This window comes from Aythya ferina, assembly GCF_964211825.1.
Source record: "Aythya ferina genome assembly, chromosome: 3".
In the NCBI taxonomy this organism is placed as follows: domain Eukaryota; kingdom Metazoa; phylum Chordata; class Aves; order Anseriformes; family Anatidae; genus Aythya; species Aythya ferina.
The window spans coordinates 71,741,626-71,753,287 of record NC_140298.1 but is presented as its reverse complement, the minus strand read 5'-3'; the positions used below and the strand labels follow the sequence as shown (position 1 = coordinate 71,753,287).

The 11,662-nt window shown below is 44.1% G+C and overlaps 1 protein-coding gene across 1 annotated transcript; it reads right to left on the bottom strand.

The window, feature by feature from the left end:
- Positions 1 to 6,554: 6,554 nt before the first annotated feature.
- Positions 6,555 to 8,383, bottom strand: GPR6 (G protein-coupled receptor 6). The gene has a single exon (XM_084516111.1). The coding sequence runs from the start codon at positions 7,999 to 8,001 to the stop codon at positions 7,015 to 7,017; it is 987 nt and encodes a 328-aa protein (XP_084372237.1). The 5' UTR covers positions 8,002 to 8,383; the 3' UTR covers positions 6,555 to 7,014.
- Between the last annotated feature and the right edge of the window lie 3,279 nt (positions 8,384 to 11,662).

The following is an 11,662-nucleotide window of genomic DNA, read 5'->3' as shown; positions in this document are numbered from 1 at the left end:
TCAGTTTTAAATGTAATTATTCACCTGCATGCCATCACCCTGTCAGTGAGAAAATGAGAGTTGGTCCATACAGGATGAGCCATTTCTCAAGAAGGACAGAAAGTTCAAGTTAATTTTTAAAAGCTTTTTCCAAACTTGTCCTGACGGACCTCACCCTTCCAATTCAGCATCAAACCGAAGCAACCAAGCAATGAACAGGTCACTTGGAGAAACTCCTTCCCAGGAATAAATGTTGTTTTAAAAGAGCCGAAAGACAGAGAGTGAGCAGTAGGAAGAGAGTGGGGAGATACTCCCCTAGTTCAGATTTTCTTTCCTTCCCCTTGAGCTGCCCCATCAGGTCCCAGGACCACCTGGTCTGCTGCAGGCATCCCTCAAACCCACAGAGGGGCAGCCCAGCTCTAAGTGCTCGGAGGATAAAAGTGCAGAGCAAGAAATTGATACTTGGTACTTGCAGCCAGAAAGCAAGATTTCTGAGGAGCCCACCTTTAGGAATGCAAGTGTGTGCTTTCTTCTTCTAATTCTGCTCCTAAGTCTCTTCTTCACACTTTTAAGCACTGATACTTCTCTTTAAAAAACTGCCCCTCAGGGCTGCCGTCCTACCGATTTTACATTAAAAAAAAAAAAAAACAAGGAAAAAGAATAATCCTCTTTCCCTTCTGAGTGAAGCTAAACACGTGGATACTTTCAGAATCAGGAACTCAATTTACCTAGCACTGTTTCTTTTTCTTGATTGCATAACTGTGACTCTTATTTACATATTTATGAAGAAATACAAGGATACAGCTTAACTATAAAGAGATCTCTCTATAAAGAGAGAAAGCTCAACTCTGAAAAAAGTTCCCCTAGCACTCATTCAAATTTGCTGTTTCCACTCAACAACTCTTCTCATACCTGTGTGCACTAGCAACGGGCAAAAGCCGTGAAGCAAAGTGCACGCAAATATTGGCAGACGTTTTCCCAGATATTTTCCTGCCGTGACCATCAGCCAGATTATGAAGACCTGCACAGCTGTGAGTGAGGTCAAAAGCAAGCTCATGTTGGATCACACTTCTGCAGGAAGCAAACACCTCCAGGAAATGCTCCAATAACAAAAATACCCATTACGACATGCAGCTTTCTGGAGACGTGGAGCCAAGAACCAGAGCTTGGGTCATGTCAAGCAGCACAGCAGCAATCCATCAGTGTGGATGAGATAAAGCACATGGAAAGACATGGAAAAAAACAACAACTATAGATTGAATGTGTCCAAGACACTGAGGACACCTCCTGCTTTGTGTTCCATTGAGACATTTGAATTTTTGTTCCTTTTTTTTAAATTGGTTTTGTCTTTTTCATGAGTTAGAGACACCATGATTGGATACCAAATATTCCTGCCTGAGACATAAATATCCATCATAAAAACACAGACTCTCTTGCTTGAAAACAAACAAAAATGTCTGTTCCTAAAGGAGAAGTGAAAGGAGCATGGACTAACCCCGGTGGGCTATGCTGGGTGGTGGGGGAAATGGCCCTGTTCTGCCCCACACTTTGTGACAGGGGCACAGAGAGGCAGGAGGGGATAGACGAGGCATATTGTGCTGCTGGTAACATTGCCAGGTCTGGGCTTGAAATATTAACTTGATTGCACTCAAAGACAGAGTGAAATGTGTGTTATTCCTCCTCAAGGCTCTATGGTAAGTTGGGCAGCTCAAGGGATCTGCCTGCACTTGCAGTTGTCCACTCGAGGTGTCTAGCATTAACGATAACGCAAAAGATGCCTCGGTGAAGGACTACTTTTGGTCTTGTTTCTCTTGTGCAGCACCAACACCCTTCTGGAAGGGAGCACACACAGCTCTTCACCAACAGCTTTTGGTGTGCCCCTCACAGAGGCCACACCACGGCTTCGGCTCCCTCCTCTTTTAATGTTTTTGCAGCAGAGCCTTTGACACGGGCAGGCAGACCTGCCTCGGCTGGACGGGCTGCCACATCGAATGTCACTGCTGGCTTAGTGCTTCCAGCTCCCCAGGCGCTGTGGCAGCAGCTTGATTATTTCGATACCGGGTTGCTACCCTCAGTAAGTGAAACTGCCCCTGGGGGGATGTTTCCCCCGGGAGCATTGGGAAAGAGTGTTGTGTGTTCAGAGGAAAGAGTTTGCACACGGAAAGGGCACTGGAATGCAAGCTGGATTTCCACCCAGGGGAGTTTTGCATGGCATTGCCATGCAGCAATCCAGGGGCTGATTCCTGAGCTTCCAGCTCTCCCTGCCACAGCAGCTCCCAGGGAGGTGTCTACTAGTGTCACCCTGACTAGGAACCAGCAGTGGGCAGACACTCTGCAACTCAGTGTCTGTCCCCCAGAGCATCAGCCCTGCAACCAAGCGATTTTGGGACTGTGGTGTGCTCCTGGTGTGCTTTGCCTCCCTGCAGAGCTCAGGCGCACCCGCTCAGTCACTGATTTCCCTCCGTTGTGCCGTGAAGCAGCTGGAAGGAGACAACATGGTGTTTTTTCTCCTCTTCTCCTCTTTTCAAATGAATATCACAAAAGATGGCTGAAGAGCTTAGGAGCAGCTGCACTATCACGAATTATTTGTACCTCTTGTAAAAAAAAAAAAAAAAAATTAAAAAAAAATTATCCTTTTAAAATTATAGCAGCAGAATGGAGATGAGAGCTTCTGTTGCCGTGCTGTGTGTTACTTAGTACCTGTGGTTCATTACATTCATAAGAATATGTACATACTCACTTTTCAGGTTTTAAAGTGTTTTGTCCTTTTGTTTGGTTAGCTAAATAAAGGGTTTTTGTTTGACCCGTGATTTTGAATCCAGCTGGCTTTTTAATATACAGTGATTCACACACAGCAGCCTGCGGAGCCATTCTCGTGGTGGTGTCACACCACTGACTGCAGCAGAAACCCTACAGAAAATCAAGCACTGCTTGCTGCTTTCGGACCAGCTCCTGAGCAGTTCCTGCTCACAGGAGCTGTGCTTTTCTCTCTAATGACTCCTACTGCAGTGATGGAGCTGGACACAGGGAGAGGCACTTCACACGAGTAAAGTTTCCAGAATCTGGCCTTTAGAGGCACTGCAAGTCTTGTCTGATTTTCAGGGTTAGTAATAAACTATTCGATTATAATGAAAATCAGAGCTGAGACCTTTCTGCCTCAAAATTGAAAGTTTTTAATGAGATACTGTCATCATCTTCGTTCTTGTGTAATAGATAAAAACACTGCTTCTAGTGAGGGCAGAGTAGTAGCTTTTAGATGAAAGTTGATGTTATCTGCTTTTATATATATATATATATATATATACACATATATAATAAACAAACAAAAACCCACAAAGAAACAATTTTAAGTGATTCAACACTGGAAATTTCATTTTCATTTCCAGTTAAGGCTGCATATAATATATCATCATTAAACATTGGCCTGATCCTTGCACCTAACTAGGCATATGTTTTCTCCCCTCCACTGATGTAAGAACTTGAAAAATAGTGAGCACATGGGCCCACATGTCCAAGGAAAGATTGGCAATTACTGTTGCAATTGTGCAGCCCTTGTGCAGACCAAATTGCCCATTGACTTGTGGAAATACAAGATCAGACACACAGTATGTGATTGTCCTCAGCAGCGTTACAGGCAGTGACAGCAGAAGGGCCGCAGGTTCTTTGTCAGGTCTGTGTGGGGATTAAAAGGACGTGTTTTGCAGTGGACTGGCAATGGGGATTCCAGGAATTCTCTTTTTTTTCTTCCAAAAATCATTTCATGACCAAGGTAAAAGTGTCATTGGTCTGACAACATGAGATGTTTGGGATCCAGGTACTGCAAATGTAACACCATTTTGTCAAATAAGCATCTGCTGTTTCATGTTTTCCTTTTCAATAAAAAACTCAGCAAGGAAACTATAGGTGCCATGCTATCCAAACTTTCTGAACTTGCTGTATCAGGAATTGTGAATACAACCAGGGGTTGTGGGTCCTTTTTTTTCTAAAGTGAGTTGTAATGTGAGGAGACAGAGATCATGTAGCCTGCTTTTTGTTATTCTGCTCGGGTATCCCTGCAGATCAGGATGCTCTTTGGAAACGAAAGGCCATATTTTACTGCAACTAGGTTGATGTCAGTTTCACTCTGAGGGATAACCCAAAACCACCAAAATACTCTCTGCCCTTTTGTATTAGTCTTTTTCAGAAATTATGAGTCAGCAAAAGCTTTCTGAAGATGAGGTGTAGAAGAACATTTGTATTGTCCCAACAAAATGAATGATTAACCTTGCTGAACACGAAGTCACTTCCTGGTAGAGGGGAAGAATGGCTTGAAAGTGTTGTGCTTCAGCTTTGTTTTGTAGACACAGCAAATCATTGGGAGAAATGCTAAAGTAAAAGCATGGTCATACAGTGAAAACAAGCAAAGAAAACAAAACAAAACAGAGAACAAAGCCAATATATGTTGGACAAAAAATGGCAACATACCTCACATAAGGTTTTGAGTCCTTCTCATTCCTCATTAAGTGGTTTATTACTGAAATAGGATTCGATCCATCTAAATTCTCTATAACTAATTTTCACACAAGTTATAGCTACCTAATGAATTTATGGTGAAAATAAGCTCCTGATAAAATTAATAGAGAGAAGTGGGTATTGGTGATGGTGTCTAGCAGATTCTGTCTCCCTAACTTTGGCATCTAAAAGTAGACACAAGAAATCTTCCCCCAGTGGCATTTTCTTTCTTTCCAAAGGTTTAGGAAACTAAAGTCTAGCAGGTGGTACATTTTCCAGTTTTACCAGAAAATTTTACCAGATTTCACCAGTCTAAGGCACTTGCTGGTCTTACCTCTCGGCAGTTAATGTGGATGATGGAGCATCTTTGGCCAAGTCTGTGCCAATTGCTCAAGCAGGACCAGGATGAAGGCTCAAGTGTTTTCTACCATCACCATCACTTGGTCACCAAGTTACCAGTGCAAGTTGCCAGTGCAAATCTTTGGCTGACACCAAGTGGTATTCTCATGGGGCACTGGGGCACTGCTAGAAGCACAGCAAATATCAGTATCTGCTTCCAGCCCAGAGTTTGGTCACTATTTTCCTGATTTTGCAGAGGGAAAGGAGTTTAGGTATGCTCTTTGACACCTCACCACAGAGCTAGTGGTCATTCTTTGCTCTGTTTTATCTAGTGGTTCAGATGTATGAGATGAAAAATTCTGGGGCTGGGGTCTTGCCCTTTTGGATGGCCTAAAGAAGGGGAAAAAATTCTCACTAGCAACTTTAAAATTCTTAATCTGATCAGCAGTTTGACCTGTCATAAGATCTGTTTTATATCACATCTGTAACATCACCACAAGGGTGCCCTGATGAATTACTTGCCTGAAAGTATTTATCAATTACAATGTCACATTTGTGATTATTAGAACTGATAAAAATAATGGAGCTACCTGAGTCTGGAACATAGTTTTCCAATCAGATCGCACTTCAAATGAAATGTCTTTCTATTATCAGTGAAATTATACTGTTTTTTCATAATACCTATTTTCATGTAAGAACAGTATTACTGATTTACAGCTTCTCTGTGGCCCTGGCTGCTTCATCAGGCAAGTGCCTGATGTGGTGCCCCCTCATTAGCTGGGAAACACATCAAAACAAACTCTTTATATAGCACTATGCACATAAGATTAATCTGTTTTAGCCCTTGAATACAAATTTGAATGAGTGACAAACTATACTATAACAATAGTAAAAATGGAATATAAATATAAATATATAAACAGCAAAGCAGCGACATCACTTTTGAAATCATATGTGCATGTTATTGCTCTAAACAAATCTGTTGCCTGTGAATTTGAACCTGAGTGAAGAAGTGTTTCCAAAATCTGAACAGCATTGACCTCTGATGGGCTCTTTGAAGCCGCTAGCTATGGGATTATCAGAAAACTGCATACTGCTCTGAGACAGGGAGACAGCAAAGATGCACTTAAATGATTTTTCTGCAGCACACAATCAAAAAAAAAAAAAAAAAAAAAAAAAAAAAAAAAAGGAGGGGGTGGAACAATTCATGTTATCCACAGAACTGTGGGTGATAAGAAAAGTCAATTTATTATGGCATTGTACAGGCTTTTAGGAAAGGAGACTGTTGCCTTTATTTCTTTTACCCCCCTCCCTGTAATGTTAGGTTATAAGAAGAAAAAAAGAGCACAGAGTAGAGTTTGATTTTTCCCCACAGTTTAATAACTTTTTAAAATGGCATTATCATAATGCTCTAACTTACAACTTGGAAAAGAAAGCTACTGGAAACCTGGAGAATTATTGTAATTAGCAGCCTATTTGCCTGGGCTTTTTGTTTCTTTGTTCGCTGGAGAATAGAAAGGAGTTTGTTCTCTTATTTGCTCTCTATTTGCCAGAGAAAAAGAAGAGAATAAACAAACAAGCAAACAGAAAGGTTCCTTTCTTGGTGCAGTATTTCATCTCCATAGTAAATGATGATCTCTTTAGGTGGAATTACCTGGTAAACTTTCAAAAGTAAACAAAAGGACTTTACTTAAATGGAAAATTTTCAAGCTCTCTCATTTCTAAAATCATATGAACACACAACATTTTTACATCTTAAATGCTTTTATTTGTGTACAAAATGTTATAATTTATCAACATTGTGCAGCAATGTATTGTTACACACATACATACATACACCCCCTCTCCCCCAACACACACACACATACTAATACAACACAAAACCCAACTTTCTTTCTCTCTGCCCTTCAGAAAGGCAACACTGTTTTGGCAGGTCAGCAGCTAGAAATAAGGTGCTATAATTAAGCAGTATCGGAATGTCTTCACCGTACAAATGTGATGTGAAAATTAATATACAACCACATTTTTTCACAGAACTGAAAATTCCATACCCTGAACACTCTCAAAAATACAAACTTGTATAAAGTGCTAATATTTAAGCATGTTTCCAATGACTTCACGACATAGTTTGAAGTTTTAACAGGCACTGTAATAATTCACTAAGTAGATTGTCACCTGGTGCAGTACTACAAAGAGAAAAGTCACTCAGACATCGCTAGGGGACCGGGAACGAAAGGACACTTTAGACTGAAAGCAGCCACAGAAGAGAACCCACATGGACCTCTGGATTTCTTGGTTTCTGTAGGCGTAAATGATAGGATTGATCATGGAGTTGTAGGTAGCAGGTAGAAGTGTGGCATAAGTGTACACAGAAGGGTAATCGGGATCCCCGACCACACAGTATATGGCAAAAGGTAGCCAGCTTGCTCCAAAAGTCCCGAGAATTATAGCAAGAGTGGACACTCCCTTTTTGGTAGCAACATAGTGCGATGCAGTCAGGAAATGTTGCTGAAGAGCTATCTGATGGGCATGTCTGCAAACTATTTTACAGATTTCAATGTAGAGATGGAGCATGATGATAAAAATGAGAAAGAAAGAGGCGGACAGCAGAGTCACATTGCTCTTGGTCAAGGGTCTGACAACGCTGCAGACAGAGCGGTCTTGGAGGCAGTTCCACCCCAGGACCGGCAACAGCCCCAGGCAGAGGGACACCCCCCAGGTGCCCACCAGCATGGTGTGGATGCACAGCACTGTCCTCTCTGAGTAGTAGGTAAGGGCGTTGTAGAGGGAGAGGTAGCGATCGACCGTGATGGCCAGCAAGCTACTCACAGAGGCAGCGAAGGAGGCGACGAGGAAGCCCACCGTGAGGAGGCTGACGGTCTCAGAGCGGATCACGTACTGGAAAACAAAGTTGAGGATGAGGCCGAGCCCGGCCAGCAGGTCAGCAGTGGCCAGGCTCCCGACGAGCACGAACATGGGGGTGCGCAGGGTGGGCGAGTAACAGATGATGGCCACCACGATGGCATTCTCGCAGGCGATGGCGGTGCCGGAGACACACAGCATCACATCCCAGGGGTTGATAGCAGCGGGCGCGGGGGGCCGCGACGCCAGCTCCAGCGAGGCGTTACCTCCGCGGGCGGGCATCCAGGGGACCGCTGCCAGGCTGTCGTTCAGGGCCGGCTCTGGCTCCATCTCCTCGGGGGCCGCCTGTGCGGGGCAGGGGCAGCGAGCGGCGGCACGGCGGGGCGGGGGGCTCGCATGCCGGGCGGGACCCCCCCGCGGGACCCCCCCCTCAGTGCTGTGGTGCCCGCGGGGATGGACGGCGCTGCTCGGGGTGCTGGAACCGAGCGGCCCGTTGGGGTCAATGGGCGCTGTCCATGGTGCTGAAACCGACCGCCTCCGTTGGGTTCAATGGGCGCTGTCCATGGTGCCGAACGGGCGCTGTCCGTGGTGCTGAAACCCCTACCCCCGTTGTGGTCAATGGGCGCTGTCCATGGTGCTGAAACCGCCGGCCCCGTTGAGTTCAATGGGCGCTGCCCGCGGTGCTGCAGGGCGCTGCCCGAACTTTGCCGCTGTCCCGGCCGCCGCCTCCCCCTGCCCTCCCGCTCGCTGCGGCTTCGGCTTTGGCTTTGCCGGGGGCGGGCCGGGCAGCCTTGGGCTGACGTCAATGCCGGCCCGCCGCCGGGGGCAGGGCCCGAGACACCGGGACCGCCGCCGGGCTCCCGAGGGGGCGGGGGAAGCGGCCGCCGGGGGAGGGAGAGGCGGGGCGGGGAGGAGAGAAAGGGGGGAGCGGGGGGGCTCCGGGGGGATGGAGAGAACGGGTCGGGCACGCTCCGGCAGCACCGGGGCTCCGCCGGGCCGGGAGCGGTCCCCTGGTGGCGAGGTGTGCAGAAAAAAGGAGCAGAGAAGGTGTCGGTGGTGCTCTTGTGCAAAAAAAAGGTCGGAAGCTTTTGTTTTCGGAGTGAAAGTGAGCTGAGCTCGGTCACACCTCAGCTCCCGTTCTGTCCTCTCGTGAAGGTGCGGAGCAGGCTGCTGAAAAACCCCCCATGCAGGAGAGAACAACCCCCCAGGCAGAGGAGGGCTCCTCTCAGCATCCCCTCGCGTTTTGCTTGCAGCTCCTTCTTTTTCACTGTCCCGGTGCACGAGTGGCGAGTGCTGCTGCCTGCCCTCAGCCCTGCACTCCGAAAGGGTCTGCACAGAACCGGACTGAGGAGGTTTGTGCAGAAGGCATGAGCTGGAGAAGCACGGGAATGAATGCTTGTTGATACAGCTTGTTTGAGAGAATAAAATTCCTCCCCTTTTCATTCCCCACTACTTCTTTATCAACATGGTTTTGTGCTCTGAATGCTAGCTGCAGTGTGTTTATAGGAAGAATAGGCTAAGTTTTATGTTTGTACAGCACTTACTATAATGGCTCTGAACCTAGCTGTGAGCTTTGTATACCACTGAATGTAAATGTTTAAAAATAGTACTAGAAATTGCCGTGAAAAAGCCTGTCTCACATTTATCCTCTCAGAAGAATGCCTACTTTAGAGTAGACAGTCTGTTTACCAGTGCAAGCACCCACACTGCTTTCTGAGATACCTTCTCTAAAGCATATTAATCGATGAAACTGAGTATAACTGTGTCGTGCCAATCACTACCCAAGCCAGTATCAAACACAGGCAGCAGGTAGTTTCCATCTGCAGCAGAATGGCTTTTCTAGTTATTAAGGGAACAAGCCAAAAGGTACCCAAGTCTGGAAGAACATGTTTGTTCTATAACTGCTGATCAAAAGAATGTGGAAATAGAATTACATCTCAGTTATGGGAACAGCATGTAAGCCATTTAGACACAATTTCAAAAAATTCATTAAAGAAAATGTGTTTACTGTCTTCAACAGTCCAAATGAGCAAGACACATAGGCCATGCCACATTAAAGGTGGACACATTTAAAGGGAATTAGAATGTCAGTACTCATTACATCCATCCTGATCCACATCCTGAAAGATAAATACTATTATCCAGACAACCTGTGGACACATTGTATCTCTACAAACAAACCAAGACATTGTGTCCAAGGATTTCTGAAACAGTGAATTTCATATAATTTAGTTTAGAAAGGATTTGTGGGGGTCAGTTTTGTGCCATTTCTAACGGTTTAATTCAGTCAAGCCTAAATATCTTCAAGGAAGTTTGCACAGCCTCTCTGGGCAACCTGTGCCAGAACTTCACCCTCACTATAAAGATTTTTTTTTCCTTTTATCTAATTGGAATTTTCTTCACTGCAACTTGCACACACAGCCTCTTGTCTTCCATAGTGCTCCATATATTCTACTGTGCCCACCCAGGCTTTACAACATCATCTACAAATGCAGCAAACCCTGTAAGAGGGTTTAAGAAGAGTCTACACATCCACATGTCTGTTGCCTTGTATTTTGTTCTGTCTTCAGGACAAGCTGGTTGCTATAGCACTAACACAAGCATCTGCCTATTAGTTATTTATTGAGATGTGATTTATAAATTTGAATTACAAGCTAAAATAATTGGTCAAGCATAATAAGGTATCTCCGAAAGGGAGATTCATAGGTCCAGCTTGACTTTGCTCCTTATTGTCAAGTGTATTCTGAGTTCTGGCTCTTTAGTCCTGTGTATTTCTCTAGATTTAAGGAAGAGGATGTTCTTACAGCCTGTGTCAGGTTCTTAGGCTCTGTGCTTTGCAAACACTGCTCTGAATCTGCCCAGCCCAATAACTCACATTGCCAAGTATCAGTTAGGAGGATTAGTGACCAACTCTTTGTTTATTAAAATGGTTACATTTCTGTGGCAACTGTCTATATATCCAGAATAATTGCTAAAGATCTTTTATCTTTTTAGTGGAGTTTCTTGCATCAGTCATTCCAACAAAAGGTAAGCCATCTGGAGTGTTCTTAATTTTAACTGATTTTGGTGAGAAAAATATTCAAATATTAGATAAACCTGGCATAAAACATCTGGGTTTTGAGCCAGGTGTGCTTCTTTATTTAAAACTTTGTAAAGTTGCAGCACGCAGTCATTCATGCTAACAGCCTACAGAAAAAGTCCAGAGACAAAACATTTCTTTTCTCCTTGGGCTGTCCCATACACACAGGGAAGGTGAGCATGCATTGGGCGTAAATGAAGCCAAGTGGGGTTCTCCACCTGTTTGCTCCAGCAGCCATATTCATTTAACACAGCAACACTGGGAGCAGTGGAGAGAGGAGCCTGGCCAGACCTTCCACAGTACCATCAAGATGTTTTCATCTTGGCTTCCTATATCTGAGACTGAATCCACAGATGTCATGGAATAATTTAAAAATAAAAAGCTGTGGTGCAACAGTACATGCCTAAGCACAATGTATAACATAGCTAAGGAATTATCTTAGTGAATTTCTGAAAATTAAACAGCAATAAAATTAAAAAGTTGCTGAAATAAATAACCTATAAATCTTTGCTTGATTTTTTTCCATCTGTTCTGAAAGCTGAGCAATATTGCAGTGTAATTTTAATATGTGATTACTTAATTTCAGTTAACTATGGATTATTTTGATAGCTGGTATTCTTTAATGATTAATAAGTAGGCTGACTAAATGTTAAGTATTATTAAATGTGCTTTACATAGCATGAGTTGGAACAAAAAAAGCACTTCAAAAATTTATCTTTCCAATAACATGCTGAAAATATTTAAGAGTCATTTTTCTTCTGGCAACATAAAGAAACCTTAAAATAAAAGAGGGAGGAGGGGAAGAAAGAGTGGGGATAACACAGATGGTGAGCTAAGCAGTGCTGACATTTCAGAGCTTTCTATGCAGCTGGTGCAAAAAGATGTTTTAAACACTTAGGAATCCATTTAGGC